Source organism: Sphaeramia orbicularis, chromosome 11 (assembly GCF_902148855.1).
Source record: "Sphaeramia orbicularis chromosome 11, fSphaOr1.1, whole genome shotgun sequence".
In the NCBI taxonomy this organism is placed as follows: domain Eukaryota; kingdom Metazoa; phylum Chordata; class Actinopteri; order Kurtiformes; family Apogonidae; genus Sphaeramia; species Sphaeramia orbicularis.
The window spans coordinates 3,278,518-3,301,503 of NC_043967.1; the positions used below are offsets into that span (position 1 = coordinate 3,278,518).

At 38.8% G+C, this 22,986-nt stretch overlaps 1 protein-coding gene across 2 annotated transcripts in view; it reads left to right on the forward strand.

Moving 5' to 3' along the window:
* Positions 1 to 8,362: 8,362 nt before the first annotated feature.
* Positions 8,363 to 22,986, forward strand: part of dgat1a (diacylglycerol O-acyltransferase 1a) — a 34,360-nt gene continuing 19,736 nt past the window's right edge. For both annotated transcript variants that reach the window (XM_030146763.1, XM_030146764.1), the window contains exons 1-3: positions 8,363 to 8,829; positions 13,116 to 13,203; positions 21,144 to 21,184. In XM_030146763.1, the coding sequence (XP_030002623.1) occupies positions 8,531 to 8,829; positions 13,116 to 13,203; positions 21,144 to 21,184 (428 nt within the window). In that variant the 5' untranslated portion in view covers positions 8,363 to 8,530. The remainder of the gene's footprint in view (positions 8,830 to 13,115; positions 13,204 to 21,143; positions 21,185 to 22,986) is intronic.

Here is a 22,986-nt window from a genome sequence, read left to right on the forward strand (position 1 = left end):
TCTAAGTCAGAATCCCACCTAGACATAATGATACCGTAGCGCCACGGATTTTCAGTTGGTCTCGGATAGCCAGCTTTGGCCAGTGAGGAGAGCCGTTCGTGGCAGGGCCAGGGCGTGGCCAGATGATGGCTGCCCCTCTCCTATCTTGCATCACATGTTTGTGGAGAACCTGGTGCTAAATCACTTGCAGACAACCTGATTCTGGGTCAGGGTTTCAGACGTAGCAGAGCAGCTCCCTCGCTGCAATCTATTGAAAGTCAGCCCTCGAGGGGCGACACAGTGGTGCAGTGGTTAGCACTCATGCCTCACAGCAAGAAGGTCCTGGGTTCGATTCCAACACCAGTCGACAGGGGTGGGACCTTTCTGTGTGGAGTTTGCATGTTCTCCCTGTGTTTGCGTGGGTTCTCTATGGGTACTCCAGCTTCCTCCCACCATCCAAACACATGCACTGATAGGTTAATTGGTTAATCTAAATCACCCATAGGTGTGAATGTGAGAGTGATTGTTTGTCTCTATATGTCAGCCCTGCGATGAACTGGCGAAGTGTCCAGGGTGTACCCCGCCTTTGCCCTTAAGTAGCTGGGATAGGCTCCAAGCGACCCCTATGACCTTAGTGAGGATAAAGCCGGTTCAGAAAATGAATGAATGAATTTAGGTACCTCAGTCTCCTCTTTTTACTTCCTTGTAACAGCATGAATTCTTCTTCTGTCACAGCAAGTACTTTCCTTGAGTTTTGCTTCCAATATGTTGATCCTGTAGAGTAAGTAGTCAATTAAACATGAAAATAAGGGCAGCATGGCACATGAGGAAGGGTAGTTACTATGAAACCAGAAGGTCCATGGTTCGATACCCCGGTGTACCTGAGCAGGATGCTGAACCCCTAATTGCTCCTGACAAACAGGCTGGTGCCCTACTTTGATGTCTCTGTGATCGGTGTGTGAATATGTGTGAATATGTGGAGCATGAATTGTAAAGCACTTTGGAAAACTAGAAAAGCACTGAGAGAGCGCAGATCTCCGTCAAGGCAGATCAGTCCCCCCCACCCACGCCCCATCACCACCAAAATTGAATCATTTGTTTCTTGTGCCAGTATCAACATTTCCTGAAAAGTTCATCAAAATTAGCTTTTTTAGATATCTTGCTAACAGACAGACAGACAGACAAACACCTGATGAAAACATAACCTACTGACAGAGGTAAAAATCACTATATGAATGGCACACCAGTTAATGACACTGAATTTAACTGCTATCTTTTTTTGCACCACACTGATTCAACTCTCAGTGGTACCTAACATAATGCTTATATAACACTAAAATTAGTGACGTCAGTGAAAAAAATATAAAGGAGGTGCACAGGGGAGCTGAATGGCAAAATGACTACATTTTAGAACTCTTTTCTACTTTACTGGCTACTGAAACTGCTTTACATTGACTGCCTCACATTCACACATCGATGGTGGAAGCTGCCATGCAAGGTGCCGACCTATTCATCAGGTGCAGTGAGAAGTTGAGCATCTTGATCAAGGACACTTCAACATGCTCTAGAAGAGCCCAGGATCAAACCAGGAACCTTCTGGTTACTAGACAACCACTCTACCTCCTAGCCATGCTGCCCCCCCCATGCCATTAAGTATGTAGACATAAGTAAATTCTAAAATGGCAACAAAAAAAGTATGGTGGAGGCGTGCTTGCGATTGCATCAACCTTACAAAAACAATTTAAAATATTCAACCATACCTCTGGTTCCCTCAGAGTCAAGAATTTGATTTCCCTGACCATCAGTCAGGATGAATGTGTCCTCTTGTCCAAGGGCATTTTTGACTTTACAATGCCTCAAATTCAGACAAACGGACTGTCAGTCTTTGTCTCCAACTTGCCTTCCACAATGTCAGCAACAAAGCCATTCCTGAAAATAAAAATATAGTGCCATGTTACATTGGCTAGTCCTTTATACACAATTAGTTACAATAGAGAATACATCTATGCAGCCTTTTAATTTGTCTGGTTCAACCACCAAATGATGCGTGGCCATACAGGTAAATACAGCCAAGGTGCATCCAGGCAAAGGCCAATGATGCACATATAGATGCGTGTGTGACTGAAGGACATAAAGTAGCTGATGTATTGACTGCAGGTACTTAACGCAGCTGTGTTATCAATGTCACATATGATCAACTCAAATTTGTGGATAAATGTTGTACTTGTGTTACTGTTTAAAGTAAAGGCTAGCATTATTACATAGGCTAGCAGATACTGATGACTTGAGTCAATGGGTGATCATTTAATATACTCTGTATGACATTCCTACCATGAAGTACTATTATTATGTGACAACACAGTTTTCATATTTTAACGAAGAGAAACAGTTTTATTAGATCACCCTTGGAAAACTTACGCCCTAGTAGCTTTTAGAATTGCAGCAGCCCCTGGTGCAGAGCCTGCAGCTGCACTAGACGAACAATGGAAGACAAAGCGGGTAGGGTTGCGCGGTAGTGGCACACTGGGTGAGTCCTCCATGCTGATGCTTTCGCTGTGGACCTCATAATGCCCCCTTATGGTGAGGTCAGGAGAGCTGAAGGTGCCGTCAGTCCCAGGAAACAGAGCCACATTGCTGTCATCGGTGATGTAGAGGGTTGGGCCATGTACCTTTGACGAATAGGTTTTCAAGGGGAAAAGAAAGAAAGAAAGAAAGAAAGAAAGAAAGAAAGAAAGAAAGAAAGAAAGAGTGGGGGACAGGGATGACATGTTAGTAATTTTATAATCACTGTAATTCTGATAGTTTACTAAATTATCTTAATGGATTAGACAACAGACAATGACAACAAAACAACAACGACGCCAACGGACGCCACATGACGACCATAGCTTACGGCCTGGAAGATCCTGACCAGTTTTTCAGTTGTCATGTCGTCCTCCCTCACAGTAGCTCGTTTTCTGCCTCTGAATGCCACAAAATTCTCCATGACCGCAGAATGTATTAGACAGAACACTAGCAAACCCACGATTGTCCAGCTCAACACACGAAGAAGTCAGTAACTTCCGAGTCATACTAAATTAGATATAAAAAATGTCAACATGAAACCTGACATTTGGTGCATTTGCTTATTTCCCATTTTTAGCTTACCGGCAGACAGGCCATAAGCTATTGTCGTCATGCGTCGTCTGTTGTCGTCGTCTGTCGTCCATTACAAAAATTTCAATCATCTTCTTCTCCGAAACTACAATTCCAATTGACTTCAAACTTGGTATACAGCTTCTTTATGATGATGTCAACAAAAGTTAGAGAAATTATTTGGATCCGGATCTGATTCTGGATTTGGTGCGACTTTGAAAAATTTCCCCATTATAAGAGATAGGAAGTGGATGGAAGCAATAACTCAGTAAATATAAATGATATCCAGTGTAAATTTCTACAGTCCAGCCCTGATGGGGAGATGACCAAAACATAATGTCCACATGCTGATCAGGATCTTCTTCTGGATCTGGGAACTTACGGAAAATTTAACATGGGCTCTTATGGGGAAAACATTTCAATCGTCTTCTTCTCCGAAACTCCAGTTCTGATTGACTTCAGACTTGGTGTACAGCTTCTGTATGAGGATGCCAACACAAAGTATTGAAATTATTTTGATCTGGATCTGATTCTGGATTTGGTGCAACTTTGAAAAATTTTCCCATTATAACAGATAGGAAGTGGATTGATCCAATAAATCAGTATCAATGATATCAAGTTGGAATTTGAATTTTTTACAGATGAATATGACCAAAACATGGGCTATTTCTGTAATAGAATAAATACACATAACTGGGTGATAATAAATGGCATCTGGATACATTTCCCAAAGCTCTTCATTTGGCCAGTAAGCTACAGGGCCATTGGTCCTATTTTTAATTTGTACATACTATCGAAAGAATGAAAAGCAATTTGTTTTTTGATTGTTGATTTGTGAATAATGAAATAAAGACTCAGTTTTTCATTTTCCAATTGTGGATTCTCAATTGAATATGAAAAGAATGAATGTTACATGGATTCCATACATCTCCTGTTTCCCTTTGAGAAATGAAAGTGAAACTTAACAGGTGTTCCTAATTCCTCTGCGTCTGTAATGAAGCTCATTTACCTTTTCCCTACCTCCTGAAACTTCGCAAACTTTCTTTTTTTGATAAATTAATAATCAAGCTCATTGAATTGCACTGCATATTCATTTACCAGAATGAATATGTTGAATCAGAATGTGCATAATCACTCTCTATCATGGTTTTGGTGTGAATCATATATTGCATCATAAGATGCCACACATGTATTTTTAATATATCAGATTAGAGATGCTATATCGATATGAATATCATACCAGCCTTACAACTCAGATTCCCAACCCTAGAATACGTATATAATGTGATGCAGGTGGCTGCTGCACACAGAAACGGTGCTCAGCTGAAGGGCATGTCAGAAAGTCACAGATACAGTGAAATTCTGAGAGAACAACAGTATTCACAGAAACCCCTACAGGTGCAGCAGAGACCGAGGAGGGTTGTTTATTTCCTCACAGCTCAGAAACGGACGGCAGACAGTGAGCTGCTGAATGAGCAAAAGAAGCGCTCAGGAAATGCAAAACAACAATGACAACCAATCACTGACAGAATAGGGCGGGCTGTAGGCTTTCCATCCAATCACTAATAAGACCCAATAGTTGTGTAGTCTTTTGTATTTTTCTATTGGGTAAACGTTTTCCCTTAACTTTTGATTGGGTGGACAAGACAGACATTTGGGTGGGCTGAGCCTCTGCCTATGCCTTCCACCAGTGTCGAACTCCATTGCCTTAACTTCCCCAAAACTTGTGGGTAAGTAACACTGAGCTGTGTTCAGCTTTTCAAGATTCATGAAGTCATTTTGCCAACTCTCCCATTTTTGTTTGAGCGGGTCTGGGAGGGGGTCGTCCCAACCAATCCCATGTTGGCACAGTCCTGAAGGTTTCTTTCCCATTGAACACATCAGGTGCTAAGGATCCGAGTGGGTTATGAATTGATACAAGCGTGGATTGAATACCTTGGCGTGTTGTCAAAGTTGAAACAGTCCTTGTCAATGTTCAACTGAATGCCTAAGGCACTCTCTAGTCTTTGAACATGACATTTTTTGTGTTTGTGCTGTTGTGTGTGTGTGTGTGTGTGTGTGTGTGTGTGTGTGTGTGTGTGTGCGTTTGTTTTCCTGCAAACATTTTGACCAGACAATAGTTATTTTATGTGATTTTAATATTCCTGATCATGTCTGAGTAGGCTTACGTGTTCTGTTCCAGTGTTATGTGCTGTCCAATAGAAATGCCTGGAGCTGAACCCACTGAGTCCCACTGTGGAGCAGGACCCTCTGTCAGCTGACCCTGATAGTAGGCCCTCACCTCTGACTGACAGGATTCAGACAGTTGGTTCACAGAGGATCAAGTAAGCAGGGGCACAGATAGGACCAAGCTGTATGTGTGTGTGTGTGTGTGTGTGTGTGTGTGTGTATACATATATATATATAGATAGATAGATAGATAGATAGATAGATAGATAGATAGATAGATAGATAGATAGATAGATAGATGTGTGTGTGTGTGTGTGTGTGTGTGTGTGTGTACAACATTAGAATCTGGAGTTTTCAGACAGACTGAATGAATATTGGTAAACAAATCAACTGACGCACAGTCATGTTTGAACAGGAAGGGGCCATCCTCAAACTGTTCCCACAAAGTTGGGAGCGTGGAATTGTCCAAAATCTGTTGGTATGCTGAAGCAAGAGATTTTGGACAATTCCATGCTCTCAACTTTGTGGGAACAGTTTGGGGATGGCCCCCTCCTCTTCCAACATGACTGTGCACCAGTGCACAAAGCAAGGTCCATAAAGACATGGATGACAGAGTCTGGTGTGGATGAACTGGACTGGCCTGCACACAGTCCTGACCTCAACCCCATAGAACACCTTTGGATGAATTAGAGCGGAGACTGAGACCCAGGCCTTCTGTCCAACATCAGTGTGTGACCTCACAAATGCACTTCTGGAAGAATGGTCAACAATCCCCATAAACACACTCCTAAACCTTGTGGACAGCCTTCCCAGAAGAGTTGAACCTGTTATAGCTGCAAAGGGTGGATCAATGTCGTATTAAACCCTATTGATTAAGAATGGGATGTCAATTAAATTCATATGCAAGTCAATCCAGGTGAACAAATACTTTTGGCAACATAGTGTATCTACATTTGTATTTTTATTTTCAAATACTAAACACAATTGATTAAAAAAAAAAAAATTCCCTCTGCAGCCAAACACATGTACCCTCTAGAAACAGACTCAACAGACCCCAAAAATATCTCTCCTCCTATCATTTCCCTGAAGATATTGATGGGTGATTTCTGGGTGATATGAGTCGAGGTGGTGCATTGGAAGTTGGAACATGGAGCTCCGAAAACATAACGTCTGAACTTAGCCCTTCCCAGTTTAAAAACTGGGACATCAGGGAACAGGGAACATGGGTCATTGAATCGGTGTATCATATGCTGATCAAATTGGAGTGGGGGGGGTTTGGTCACTACACATCCATCTGGTCCCCAGTGCTATCTGCACGCACGGAAGTAAGGCACCACCTGACTTTGTTTTCCATAGGAGTGACAGTGATGGGAGGAGTAGCCACCACCAATATTTCAAGAAGACATTAGTTGGTGGTGAAAAGATGGTTAGAAGTTAGCTGAGATATTCAGAGAAGAACAACAGCCTTTTTTTTTTTGCTTCTGCTGCAAATTATTTTGAAAGAGGATTGTTCATTTAACAAGTTCAAGAATGGAAAACTGGAAATGTGAGCACTTTATCACATAACAATAGGCAATTGTCTATTGAATTTAAATTATATATACATATATATATATATATGTGTGTGTGTGTGTGTGTGTGTGTGTTTTTTTCCTCCACCCACACATCCGGTTACTTTTTCTATATTTTTAAATGTCCTTGTGGACATATTATATACACATCACAGTTTGCTCTACCCTGATTTTTTTTTTTTTTTTCTTGGGGGGGGGGGGCTCTTGAGGGGGGGGCTTGCCTAGGGTGTCATTCAAGATAGAACTGCCGCTGCTCTGAATTCACTGTAAGCCTTTTCCATGTCATTCACAGTCTTATCAGTATCGTCTGTGATTTCTGCTAACTTAGATCACTCTTTAGATTTTCTCTGTATATTCTCACTTGGTCTTTCCATGGTTCATCATATATACATAGCAGCCTTTTTTCTCTTTTAGCCTGTTCTTCATTTTGGTATGCAAGATTTTTTTCTGTGGGCATACTGACCAGTGTAGCTCTGATTCACTTGTATCCATTTTATGTGATTTTTAGTTTTAATGGCAAAAAATCCTTAAATCAACCATAAGAGTTAAAGGAACACAGAGGAAAACATGTGTAAGTACAAAGCACTTACATTTCACATTAGCAAAACAACTATGAGGATTAGCTTGACTGAAACCCAACAATAAACATTAATTTCGACATAAATGATGAATTAATAATAATAATAATAATAATAATAATAATAATAATAATAATAATAATAATAGATCAGATTTCTAGTGCTAGTCAAGGCACCCAAAGCACTTTACATTATTGACCCATTATTCATTCACTCTCACATTCCCACTCTGGTGGAGGTAAACTATATTTGTAGCCACAGCTGACCAGACTGACCAGTAAGAGACACAAAATATTCCATTAGACTTCTAAATTTAACACAAACTTTTTTTTTTTTTTTTTTTTTTTAACAATTTTTCTTTTCAAAGTCAAGTTAGGAAGTTTTTCTTCAAAACAAAAGTACACTATATCCAAACCGGAAGTTGCCCTTTTTTTTAGTCAAAATGAAGACAATAAGCCAAGACACAACTACAGAAGTGAATTTAACAATTGTACTCAGGGTTATTTACATATTTCATGTTTCACTCTTGAAGATTTCTGTGTGTCTTATCTGCACTTTGTTTTGCTTTTTATATGTTTTTTTTCTGCATTAAACACAATTTCCCAACAGTGTGATCAATAAACTCTTATCTTAAAGCTAAAGGAATCCAGTGAATATCGTGTGTGGGACTTTTTTGTACAGTGTATTTTGAATTGTCAACTAGGCCTAGAGCATGAATTATATGTTTTCCTTTACAAACAGACAATGCCATCTCTAAGTGATACAGAAAGTGCATAAAATGGTGCATAACATGTCACTATAGTGCTGAAAAAACATACGGAGCTTTGTGGAATATAATTCAGAGTATGAGGACGTGTACTAGATAGGGGGATGTCAGCTGAAAACACAGATCTGGCAACCCAACAGGAGCACCTAGAGTGAACGGCTGTGATAAACCAGACCCATGAAGGCGGACTGGGCTGCGGACTGAAGGACAGAACCCTCCGCCCTGGGACCTGGACCTGGACCCGGACTCGGATCCGGATCCAGCTTTAAACAGAGACGGAGGAGACAAACGGAAACAGCCGGAGCAGGAATGTCCCGCAGGTGAAAAACCGCATGACGGACGCCGACGAAATGAGCGGAGGAGCCGGGATGGCAGGGCCCAGCTCCCGCAGGAGGAGGACCACCACGGCCCCCCCCGGAGGAGCCCCCCCTGGAGGAGCAGCCGGCGGGGGCAAGGGGAAGGGGAGCAAATGGAACGAACCCCCACCGGGACCGGCTAAAGGAACGGAGGCCACGGCCGGACAGAAGAAGAGCAGCGGCAGGGTGGACAGGGAGGGGGGGGCACTGCCCCTGGACCCCCCCAGCCCCAAGAAGAGCAGGAGCGGAGAGGGAGGCATGGACGACTGGCTCAGGTAAGGGGGGGCATGATGGTTTATTTATACCAGAAAGAAAAAGTTTGCACGTCTTCATTTTTTTTTCCCTATTTAGACATTTTGTTTTTGTTTCTTTGCACAGAAGGAGTAGGGGTCACTGCCCCCCCCCAGCCCCCTGTGTTTAGTCTGGTTCTATTGAATACACTGGCCTCTGAACCTGCTTCAGTTGGACAGTGGGTTTAGAGACAGGGTCATGTCTGTGATTGGGTTAATTTGGTCACATGGGCAGTGACCCGCCTGTCCTACACACAGCTCGTGCAGTGGACACCCACCTGTCCAGGTGTGCCCTCAGCTTTCAAAACCTACAGTTTTCTACTAATGCTGGACCCTGTGAGTGTGACTGAGGACTGGTCTGGTGTCAGAATAATCTGAAGTGACTGGTGTCATTCAGTCCCACACATTATCATATATTATCACATATATAGAGTATCATATATTATCACATATATAGAGTATCATATATTATCACATGTATAGAGTATCATATATTATCACATATATATAGAGTATCATATATTATCACATATATAGAGTATCATATATTATCACATATATAGAGTATCATATATTATCACATATATAGAGTATCATATATTATCACATGTATAGAGTATCATATATTATCACATATATATAGAGTATCATATATTATCACATATATAGAGTATCATATATTATCACATATATAGAGTATCATATATTATCACATATATAGAGTATCATATATTATCACATATATATAGAGTATCATATATTATCACATATATAGAGTATCATATATTACCACATATATAGAGTATCATATATTACCACATATATAGAGTATCATATATTATCACATATATAGAGTATCATATATTATCACATATATAGAGTATCATATATTATCACATATATAGAGTATCATATATTACCACATATATAGAGTATCATATATTACCACATATATAGAGTATCATATATTATCACATATATAGAGTATCATATATTATAACATATATAGAGTATCATATATTATCACATATATACAGTATCATATATTACTACATATATAGAGTATCATATATTATCACATATATAGAGTATCATATATTATAACATATAGAGTATCATATATTATAACATATGTAGAGTATCATATATTATCACATATATAGAGTATCATATATTATCACATATATACAGTATCATATATTATATGTAGAGTATCATATATTATCACATATATACAGTATCATATATTATCACATATATAGAGTATCATATATTATCACATATATACAGTATCATATATTATATGTAGAGTATCATATATTATCACATATATACAGTATCATATATTATCACACATATAGAGTCTGAATGAGTGTGTGAAGGGACATAAATATGTGGACTATGGAACCACAGCGGCTCTCACACTACTGTCTACATCTGTGTATGTTTCCCTCCTGCTTTGGTCCATGACTCCTCCATCCTGACAATGATAAGCTCATGTATTAAAATAACTGTTATCAGGATATTCGAAATATATTACAATTATTGTAGTATCCATTTTCTTTAGGGTTCATTTCTTAATTTTCAAAGTGTCAGTGTTTTATATACTGTACATTGAATATTTTGATGTTGAAAAAACATTTTATTACAATATGTTACAGTTTGTTCTGAATGCTCCGTTATGCGATTGTCATGTTTAGAGAAGCTTTAAAATGACAAATCTTTAATGTTGTTTTTGTCATGTCTTGAAGCTCATTCTGGATTTTGCATCTTTTATCTACACGATTTGTCATTTTTGTAACAGTAAAGGTTCTATACTCTGTCCTTCTCTTTACATTGACATTTATTTGTTTTTTTAATAAGTCTTCTTCTGGGCATGTCCACGTGTGTAGAAAACCTTCACAGACGACTTGCGTCTTTTTTCATAATTCCAGTTTTGTTCTGTGGTCAGTACCTTTAACCTAATTTTACACAACACTTTACCCTCTTGTCACAGTTGGTGGATTAGTTGACTCACTATGAATAGTCAGTGCTTCATAATGAGTCGTGCAACCTTTTTCAACCAGACTGGAACACTTAGAAACCCACTGATCTGTAAAATCATCTATTTATCCATGACAACCTTTAGTTTTTAGCCATGGTTAATATGATCCAGTTACAACTAGGATTTGGTAATACAGTCAAAATGACAATATTAATATCTGTTAATGAAAATAACCACAAGAAGGTTCTTTCAAGTCTAAAGACTTCATGATCCCAAGTGAAAGTTGAAGAAACTGGATGGTGATTTCCTTTTTTCAGACATTTGTAAAAAACAAACAAATAAAATGAAACAAACAAGAGGTAAATGAGGTAAAGCACATAACAGGAAATAAAACACAAAGGGCAAGTTGGTGAAAGTGGTGTAAAAGACATGACAAAAACACATCTGCAGTTTATGATTGTGTATTTAGTGCTTATTTAGTTATTTTTTCTTTATACTGATAATGCATCAGGGTATTTTTTAAGGTTCTGATAGCAATTCTAAAGTTTTAGCAAAATGCAGACCCGGCTTGATTTCAAACACTGCTTTCTAACTTTAAAAACTGTAAAGTTACTGAATTATTAAAGTTACTGTATTTTTCAATGATTTATTTAAATATGATTTAAAATCATTAATCATGCACCAGCATCTTGGCATCTGTCTGTTCTGGCTCAGGCAAAAAACAATCATTATTAACCCTTTGTTTTCATATATAATAGTTTATCATTTTGCAATCTCTCTCTCTCTCTCTCTCTCTCTCTCTCTCCTCTCTCTCTCTCTCTCTCTCTCTCTCTCTCTCTCTCTCGCTCTCTCTCTCTCTCTCTCTCTCTCTCTCTTTGTGCATGTAAGCATGCGGTGCGGGGAAGCCCCGCCCATCTGTGACAGACAGTGGACAGGGAAGCAGCTTTAGACTCAACACACGTCAGAGTCCTGCACAGGTCCACCACTTTTCCACAACTGGCCCCCACCCTTACCCACGAACATTACACCCATGACCCGACCCATGATTAAACACATTGTCTACACAGTAACTCACTTCTAAGTTCCCATGTGTACCTGACCCAGTGCAGGACTCTGCACGGGGGTGCGTTCCATGTACCCCACAAAGAGTATGTGCAGTGAAAGTGAAACTTAAAATGTCAGGGCAAGTCTATTTTAAGGGTGCTGGAGACTTACGTGACCAATTTTTCATCAAATCTGTCAAACCTCAGTCATATCCTCAGTATCAGGAATCTGTTCGTCTGTCTGTCATTACTCACCTGAATCTCTTGCACTACGGTGAACAGTTTCTTAGTTCCATCCACCAGAAACAAACCATGTGTTTACAAACAGAGCTGGGAGGGAACTCGGGCATCTGAGGAATTTTGTCACGACATGCATTGTGGGAAACGCCGGTTTGCTCCGCTGTCTGACAGCAGCAGCTGCTACAGACGACGCGGAAACGGCAGGAGCGCCCTTCCTTCTATGCATATTCCTCCAGCCATTTGCACGTTCCAGCCCTTTCCGCATCGTGTTTCATCCATATAATATCATATGCTCGTGCTGCCGCTGGCAGGTGGCTGGACGAGCCTTCGCTTCCCACAATGCACATCGTGACAAAATTCTGAAGATGCCCGCGTGACCTCCCTGCACTGTTTGTAAACACCAGTTTAGTTTTTCTGTTCAACAGTGCACTTAATCATAGTCTTATTTACATTTTAGTATGTTTGTGTCCTCGGCACATGTTGGCAAAATTGCATAAACTAAATTAAAAATGTTCTGGAAGGTTCTTTGGGCTAAATTATTTTTCTTTTAGGGTTATGTTTTACATTGGGTAGTTGTTTGGTTGCACTGTTCAGAAACTGGCAAATTAGTTCCCAAAAATCAGTGTAAAGAATCGTGATAAAATCGAGATTGTGATTTTATTTTTTAAAAATCGTGACATATTTTTGCCCTGTCGCCCACCCCCATCATAATCATATCAAGGACAAATACGATAATGCCTCTAAAGTTGTATGGTGATATTATATAATGTATAGTGAAATAATACTTTATAGTATAGTAAAAGTATAATGTATACTTTAGATTTAAATCAGTTTCGACAGGCGGCTGGCAGATGCCTTAGTCTTAAATGACTTTGTCAGAATGGGTTGATGTCAGTCTGTTGTTTTTATGCCTGAGGTTTTTAAGACAAAAGTGTAGGAAACTGGTGTCTGCTTGAATACTTTTGTAAAACTCCTCCTTAAAGTTGTCCACTGTGTGTTTGCAGCTGTCACACTCTTCAGGAGTCTCTCCTGAGCTCGGCCAGTGGCTACAGCAACTACAGGGGAATCCTCAACTGGTGTGTGGTCATGTTGGTGAGTTCAAACACATGGGCCTTAGTTGTGAAAATCAACAGTTGAATGGTTAGTACCAAGGTTATTATAGTTAACGAAATGACGAAAACTAGAATTGAAAAAACATTTTCTTTAACTGAAATAAATAAAAACTTTAATTGAAAAAAAACCCTATAACTAACTGAAACTATATTGTGTACTTATAAAACTAACTAAAACATATAAAAATTATGGATAAAATTCCCTTCATTTTCGTTTTTGTCAATGGCGGATTGATATGAAATTGATTTATTTCACTCCAACAATTTTAGTTGTTGGCACTGTATGACACTTCACTGTCTGTCACCTGGTTTACAGTCGTCTTCTGGTTCCCACTTTACCTGAAAACATGGAGACTAAAGCAGCAGAGTCCTGTGTGGGATTTATGTGAATACGACGGCGAATAAGAGAAAAGATATAAAAAAAACTAAAACTGATACTAAAACTAATAAAAAACTAACAAACCTGCTCTAAAAACAAATTTAAACTAACTGAATTAGAGAAAAAAAGTCAAAACTAAATAAAACTAAACTATAATGAAAAATCCAAAACTATTCTGTCCTTGGTTCATTCTGCATAATGTTAGTGATCACACACAGACACACTAGTGAACAAACTATTTCTGCTTCTCCTGCTTTTTCTAGTCTCCTACAGTCACACACACTTACACAGACAACTGCATTAGCTGCGAATAGTTTTGACTGTTGCCTAAATTGCCCAATAAGTTGCCTTTTACTTGAACTGTCTTCACACTAGTACGCTGTGACTCCTCTGGGCAGTTGAACAGCTGCTCTAACTATGGATGAATTTGTTTCCTTCCTTTACTTCGGGTCCAGATCCAGCGGTGCCATGGGGACACATGTCCTATTCAGTAGTGTTTGTGTTTAAACTAAATAACTGATCTCTATGTTTAATACGTGTATGAACAGGTCTGAGTAAGTACTTTCACATGACACATTGTACAACTGACAGAAGTAAAATTTGGGGTAAAAATACTCAAATTCCTGCTGCGTGACACAGGGACTCAAAATCCACATCTTTTTTTTTTCACTACACTCAAATGTCCAAAACATGCTGTTCTCATCATAAATGGATCCTAAATGAAACATAGGGCTTTAGCTCTGATGTTCAACTACAATTGTGATCAATATTGGATCAAAATGTTCAAATGATCAGTTTTTATGAACACAAATCTGTTGTGGAGATTTGACAGCAGTTTGGACCTTTGTTCAGTCTCAGAATAAAAGACTGACTGGAACTACAACATGACAAATATGATCATAAACTTACTGAACAGACATATTACAACCGAAGTGATATATACAGATAATAGCAGAACATTTTGGACTAATAATTGGATTGGACAGAACCTTTGGATATTCATGTACTGTTGAAGAATTAGTTCAACAGATTAACAGTAGACTTCAACCGATTAATGGGCCGGCCGATTATGTATAACCCGTGTGTGTGTGTGTGTGTGTGTGTGTGTGTGCGTGTGTGTGTGTGTCAAAGTTATTATTGTTAAGGAGAGCTAGCGAAATGACGAAAACTAGAATTGTAAAAACATTTTATTAACTGATATAAATAAAAACTATAATTAAAAGAAAAAATGATGACTAACTGAGACTGTATTGTGTGTTTACAAAACTAACTAAAATGGATAAAAATTGTGGATAAAATTCCCTTCATTTTCGTCTTTGTCAATGTCGGATTGATATGAAATCAATTCTAGCAATTTTAGCTAGTGGCACCATATGACACTTTTTGGTCCGTCACTTGTGTTCACTGGTGGTTTCCAGTCGTCTTCTGGTCTCCACTCTACCTGGAAACATGGAGACTAAAGTTGGGGGAAAGCAGCAGAGTCCTGTCTGGGATTTATTTGAATACGACAGAGAAGAAGAGAAAAGATACGACAAAACTAAAATTAATACTAAAACTAAATTAAAACTAAGCATTTAGAAAATAATGAAAACTAATAAAAACTATCAAACCTGCTCTAAAAATGAATTAAAATGAACTGAATTAGAGAAAAAAAAGTCAAAACTAAATAAAACTAAACTATAATGAAAAATCCAAAACTAGTAGAACCTTGGTGTGTGTGCGTGCGTGTGTGTGCGTGTGTGTGTGTGTGTGTGCGCGTGTGTGTGTGCGCGCTACACGGAGAGTTAGAGGAATAGTAAAGCGTGTCAGTTTCACTTCCGCTCTGACAATCACGCTACCACCCCCCACACGCACACACAGATAGACCGCTCCCCCCCCCCGCACTCTGACAAGGATGGACCACTAACCCCCCCTCCCGGTCATATAAACCATTCACCCCCCACACACACACCCATGTCTGTGCTTCCTGTCTACCTGGGTGTTCACACTGTTACAGTTCATGCTGGCTGTCTGCCTTGGTCCTCCTGCTTTTGTCTGTTTGTGTGCGCTATGTGTTGTTTGTTGGTTTTTCTTTTTGTATGTCTTAGTTCAGTTATAGGATTATGTGATCTATAAGTTGGGGTTTTTTTGTTGTTGTTTTTTTCTTCTTTGTGTCTCTTTTTTTACCTGCCAATAGGACTCGAGATTAGGGCTGTGTATTGGCAAGAATCTGGCGACGCGATACAAATCACAATAATAGGATCACGATAATGTTAAAAAGGCAATTTTTGTTTATTTCTTTTTTTTAATGATTATTTCCTTGAAGAATTGAATTACACCAGAAATATTCAGAAACACTGAACACATTTTTATTTGATCACAACAGGATCTAATACTATATCACAAAATGTTCCTGTGTTCAAACTTAAATTCTGTTTTACAGACATTACAGTTTAAGATTCTGTTCAAATGTTCATATTCTATTAACACAATAAAAGTGCTTTTAGGATGCTTCAAATAACCATTATTTAACGAAACAGTGTTAAATAATAATAAATAAGATATAAGCAATAAAGAAAACCAAAAAACAAACATGAACCTCCACGATATCTGCATTTGAATAAATACCTAAAAATATTGATACAGTAATTTTTAATATCGATACAATATTGTGAAATGAAATTTCATGATATATTGCAGAACTGATATTTTCTTACACCCCTACTCGAGACGGAATTTAGCCATATGGCTGTAATCTCTGTTTATGTGTAAATGTTAATTAATACAAACTGTCCCATTTTAAAAATTAGTCAATAAACAGAAAACCACCCTGCTGTTATAGATCTGAAGTATATATGGGTGTTTTTATCCTCACTAATCTGCAAAAACAACTCATTCAAACAAACTCAGCAGAAAAGGTCAGCTGTTGGCAAACACTGCTGAACATTTGTAAATGAACTGTGTAAAGACTCTGCACAGGAGATGCACGACTGTTTATGGTGTTAATATGTGGTAATCCACTTATGTCCATGGTAAAGGTTACTGATGTCCATTTGTGGAGGGTCTTGGCAGGCCTACATATGTCCACACAAGTCCATGACCTTGTACCATTTCTGTCCTCTTTATCTCATCACACTCTGAACGCCATAAACATTATCTACAGATGTTATACGTATTGGACATATGCACTTCACTCCTCTGGACTGAGCAAGTGATGGGATTTATGACAGAGAAACAAATGACTGTGATAATGTTAGACATAGACTTTGAGCTTTAGTACATAATATAATAATAAACGTAACGTAATTGTCAATATGAAACCTTGGTTTGTGCAGCTGTTCAGCTCTTTAACTGTGTTCTTCTATTGTGTTTCTCTGCATCAAACACTGACACAGTCTGGGTGTGTTTTATGGACTGACCTTCTATTCCTGTAAAGACACAGTTACCAGTTTTGTTCACTCACCACATGCAAACAAGTATTTAGACCATTCAAAAGTGGAGCAAAGAGCAAAGGAAATTATAAACCAAATACAGTTGGAAGCAGAATTATTGAAACCCCAAGCAAATGTTGCTAAATGGCTGAAACTAGCAATAAAAAAAATCCATTTCAGTCATACCATCATTTAAAGACAACTTTGTACTGAAACAAAATAGTTTAGTATGACAGCATATTAGGGTCACATAAGAAAATAAAAACACTTGTCATTACGAGAATAAAGTCGTAAAATATTGAGATAAAACTCGTAATTTTCACAACTTTCACTTCTGTTGGACCAGACAACAAATGCTAATGTGTTGATGGTGGGCGGAGCTAAAAGGCTCAATGTTTGGCCTTTGTGCGTAAACCCCCAAAGAAAGTAGAACCTCACTAAATGTTCCAAGTTCTCCATTATTTGATGAGTGGGTACAACTTTGTTCTTGTAAATTATATTTTTCCCACCTTTTTTTAAAATTACAATGTTATTCTTGTAATATTATGACTTTATTCTCAAAATATGATACCTTTAATTTCAGAAAAGTATGACATTATTTTCATTAAATTATGAGTTTTTTAAAACTACGACTTTATTCTCATAAAATTACGACTCTTTTTGTATATGACTTTATTCTCATAAAATTATGGGTTTTATCTTAATATTTTATGACTTTATTCTCATAGTGGCAAGTGTCTTTAATTTCTTATGTGACCCTAATACACTGTTGTAGTTTTTCAAAATGTGTCAACATTTTTAAATTATACTAAATCATCCACCTGCAGAATTACTGAACCCCCTCCCTCTACTCGTGAATTCCAAGCAAATATTATTATTTTTACTTAATAATTGACCTTTTCTAAACATTTCCAACCTTAAATGATTGTTTGCCAATATACACTGCCCGGCCAAAAAAACAACAAAAAAAAAAGTCTTACATGCAATATTTCATTGCATTACCTTTGGTTTTGATTCCACGAGACATTCACTGTCACCTTTTTTTTTTGCCACATAATGCTTGTAATAATAATAAGAAGAAGAATACATTTTATTTATAGGCGCTTTTCTTGGCACTCAAGGACACCGTACAGTAAAACAATAAACTGGAGAGTATAAAACAAGCAATAAAACAGACTAAAAAACAAAAGGCAGGTTAAAAAAATTGGACAATGCAATTGCGTTCACAAAGAAAAAGCAGATCTAAACAGATGGGTTTTGAGTTTGGATTTGAAAAGAGGGAGTGAGGTGATATTTCTGAGCTCCGTTGGCAAGGAGTTCCAGAGCTGGGGAGCAGAGCGGCTGAATGCTCTACACCCCATGGGGGTGAGACGGGCGGAGGGAACAGGGAGGCGGATGGAGGACGAAGATCTGAGGGTACGAGAGGGAGTGGCAGCATGAAGGAGATCAGACAGATATGGAGGGGTGAGGTTATGGATGGCCTTGAATGTCATTAGAAGGATTTTAAATTCAATCTGGAGCTTAACTGGGAGCTGTTGGAGGACAGGAGTGATGTGGTGAGTGGAGGGGGTCCTGGTGATGATGCCAGCAGCAGAGTTCTGAACTAATTGAAGTTTATGGAGAGATTTGTGTGTGAGACCAAAGAGGAGAGAGTTACAGTAATCCAGACGAGAGGTGACAAAACTGTGAACAAGGATAGCAGTGGTATGGGGGGTAAGGGAGGGGTGGAGGCGATTAATGTTACGCAAGTGCCATAAGGTGGCATATGTAGTGTAACACTAAGGTTCACACTATTTTTCCATCCATAGCTCCATTAATATTTGATTATTGATGATGGAGAATTGGACCTTTGTATCATGTCCTCATCGCATCCCAAATTAGAGTCTGGACTTTATGGAGGCTAATCCATGTGTAAATGATGTCTGATTGTCCCTGAGCCATTCTGTCCCAGACCTGATGATCCTGACCAGTCCTGGCATTGTCCAATCTGTATGACATTAGAGACAAGAGAGGACACTGACTGTAGCAGGTAGAGTTCAAGAATCTGTTCCAGCTGAAACATTCTGAACTGCTGCACTACTGACCCATGGAAGGATGGGAACTATGTGTTTAGTTAAATCCAGGCAGTTCCTTTTTTTGTCCAGGCTGTTTATTGGTAGCGGTGCCCCAGGGTGATAGTAATGTGGTTTAAGGCTGGAAGCACCAGGTATAAAACAGAATAAAGATGACGAAGAAGTCCATTCTGAGCCGCTAGAGAAACCTGGCAACATTTGTGTTCCGTTCATTATTTCAGAGCAGATTCATGTATATACTGCTGAAATGTCAGATTTATTTCCTTTCTAATATGAATATTAATAGTGTGTTGCATGGCTGCAGTAGTCAAATAATCAGGTTACAACTCAAAATTGTACTTTGGTATCACTAAATGAATCTGAATCAATCAATTAATACTGAATCGAATCATGATTAATTGATTCAGAACCTTATGGCTCGCATCTATTAAGTAATTTGGCCTTGATACCAAGCCCTAACTGTCGTACAGTTTTGTGAATGACAAAATTTGCATGGGGGTACAATAATAGTAATGGGTACCTACATTTAAACCGATCCTGGGAACTGGTACTGGTATACAACGGTACCTGTTTTAGCTACTTTCTGTGTGTATGTGGGGTGATTAAAGTCATTATGTCTGTAAAAAATAGTAAAAACTTCTGAATTCTGAATATTTATTTCTCAACATCACAAGTGAAATAACAACATGAAACTTGAGAAAAGTATGTGTGGGGGAGGGCAAATAATTTTTTAAAAATATCTATAACAGAGTTTTTCAACTTTGGGGTCGGGACCCCACATGGGGTTGCCTGGAATTCAAATGGGGTTGCCTGAAATTTCTAGTAATTGATGAAAATTACAAAAAAAAAAAAAAAAAAATTACAAAAAAAATATGGTGAGTTGATAGAGACAATCACAATCCATAAAAGACATGACAAACTGTGAGTCTGAAACTGCAGCACTGTGGTTCTGTTTATCTGTCAAATGTTCATTGTGGTCAGTTTCAGATGCTGCAGCTCTTTCATAATTCATAGTTTCAGTTTTTGTTTGTTCAGTATTAATTGTCAGCCTTGTAAATCCAAGCTGGACTGACTGTACATATCCTGACCAAGGAAAATAAAATTCTCCCTTTGTGCAGTAATCTACACCGGGCTTTACTGCCTACGTCCATAATAATATACATTATATAGACTAAATGTCCTCTAACATTAACGTTTATTTGCAACACAGTATATCAAACTATTACATGATCAAAACAAATAAATTTTAGCAACAAAAAAAGTCTGTGTTTTAAATGTCTGGGGTCACCAGAAATTTGTGATGTTAAAATGGGGTCACGAGACAAAAAAGGTTGGGAACCACTGATCTATAACGTAGCTAGCATTTTTCAAACTAAAGTATTCCAACCTAAAACACACGACTCCCTCTAGCACGAACTGTACTACACATTTTTAGCAGTTCTGTTTCAGGAACACCAACATATTTCTGGCAAGACCCAAGCCCGCTCCACACTGGTTTTTTTTTTTTTTTTTGTTAATGCCACTTCTTCTCCCCTGATGCTGGCTGTAGGTGAGGAGGCGCCGGCTGCTGCAGGTGCAGTGACGGTGCCTGGTGCTGGAGTCATAGTCTGCGCTCCTTTGGGCCTTCCCAATATCGTCCATTCCTCAGCCTTCAGGTGTATTTTATGTTTGACTGTTTCCTCAGGTTTGAGGTGTTGCCGTGGCTGACTTTACATTTAGCGTCACAGATATTGTCGTCGTCTCCTCAGGCAAACACTCCTCCTGTCTCTCCCTGACACACACAACACGAGGATGCATTCAAGTACCAAAATGTGATGCCGTTTGACTTTACGTAAATCAATTCTCCATAGTACAGATGGAATTCTGTTGGTATCAATAACAGTTCTGAATTTGGTACCCATACCTATTCAATAATTCTGTTTCCAACTGTGTATAGCAGAGTTCCTCTTAGGAAGAAAATGAGGTCATTCTTGTCTGTTAAACAACAAAAAAGTCAAAAATGTTCTTATTTCTTGAACTGTGCTGATTATTTTCCATATGTTTTTTTTTTCCCCCTCAGGTGCTAAGTAATGCTCGTCTGTTCTTGGAAAACATTATAAAGTGAGTAAGAACACACATTCAGTCGTCAAACCTGACATCCAACCTGAGTAGTAGACAGATTTATTCAGTGTGACTGGGAAACTCTTGTTTCATAATGTCAGTAACATGGAATAAACATGATAATGATCTGGAGTTGCTTCCAGAAGGCCATCAGTGGTAGCTCACAGATATGAATGTGTGCTAATGCTAATGCTAATACAGGGTACTGTGTGTGTATACTCCTGTTGGTTAGTTAGCTGATTGGCTTCATCAGGTTTAATTGATAAATATAATGGGCTCTCTGCACAGCCACACTACTTCCTGAACTTCAGGTGGGTCCTTTATTTCCTGTCTTTCATTATTAGACACACTGATTAATCCAGGTGTGTCTGCTGCTTCTTGTTGTGACTACTGATTAATTAACCTGGATTAATCAGTGTGTCCAATAATGAAAGAGAGGAAATAAAGGACCCACCTGAAGTTCAGGAAGTAGTGGGGCTGTGCATAGAGTCCACTGGGTATCATCAGCGTGACAATGAAAGTTGACAGAGTGTTTCCTTATTAAGTCACCTAAAGGAAGCACGTATAAGAAACAGTATTGATCCAAGAACCAAGCCTTGAGGAACTACGTGACAAGCTGTGGTGCACTGAGAAGCTTTATTAACATTAACAAACTGGAAATGATCTGTTCAATAGGATTTAAACCACATTAATTCAGATCCTTTGATAACAACTGATTGTTCCAATTGTTGCCGAAGGATGTTATGGTTGACAGTAGAGCTGGGTAAAAAAATCGATTTGATTCATTTTGGATCGATTTTATTTTAATTTTGTGTTAATGGACAAGATCAATTTTTCAGAGCAGGACCCCAAGTTGTATCCTCCTGGCCTCAAACTCAAACCCTTGTGTGGAGGAACTGGCCACCCAGACCGTCTGGTCGGCAGTGGCTCTCCGAGTCGGGTTGCGAAAGCCAGTCGTTCTAGGAATATTAACTTGGATCCACACTCAGCCATAGGTGATAGTATCACCTTTGGCTGAGTGTGCAGTTAGAAGAACAGTAAAGTGTCTTCAGTTTCACGTTCACTTTGCACCACTCTTGCAATCACGGACCATTACCCCCCCACACCAGCTCCGACAGATCGTTTCCAGTGACTTTCTTGTTACAAAGGCCCAACATGATTATGTTTCAGGGGAGCCAAAATTGGTAATGGTGCCCCAGGGTGATAGTAATGCGCCTTAATGCTAGAAGCACCAGCAATAAAACAGAATAAAGATGAAGAAGAAGTCCGTTCTGAGCCACTGTAGAAACATAGAAACATGGCAACGTTTCTGTCCTGTTCAGAATTCCAGAGCAAATTCATCTATTTACTGCTGAAATGTCATATTAAGTTCCTTTCTAATGTCAATATTGAGTCTGTGTTGCATGGCTGTGGTAGCCAAACAAACATGTTACAGCTCAACATTGTACTTTGGAATCACTAAATGAATCTGAATCAATCAATTAATACTGAATCGAAACGACATCAGATCAAATTGAATCGTGATCAGTCAGTTCAGAACCCTGTGAATCGAAATCAAATCGATTAAGGAAATTGACCATGATACCCAACCCTAGTCGACAGTGTCTAAAGCCGCACTATGGTCTAATAAAACCAGCATAGAAACCAGACCCTTGTCTGAAGCAGTTTGAAGGTCATTGGCAACTTTGACCTGTACCATTTCTGTTCTATGATGTTCCCTAAAACCTGACTGGAAATTCTCCACTAGCCTGTTGGACTGAGGGAAGTCACAGAACTGACTGGTTACTATTTTCTCCAGAACC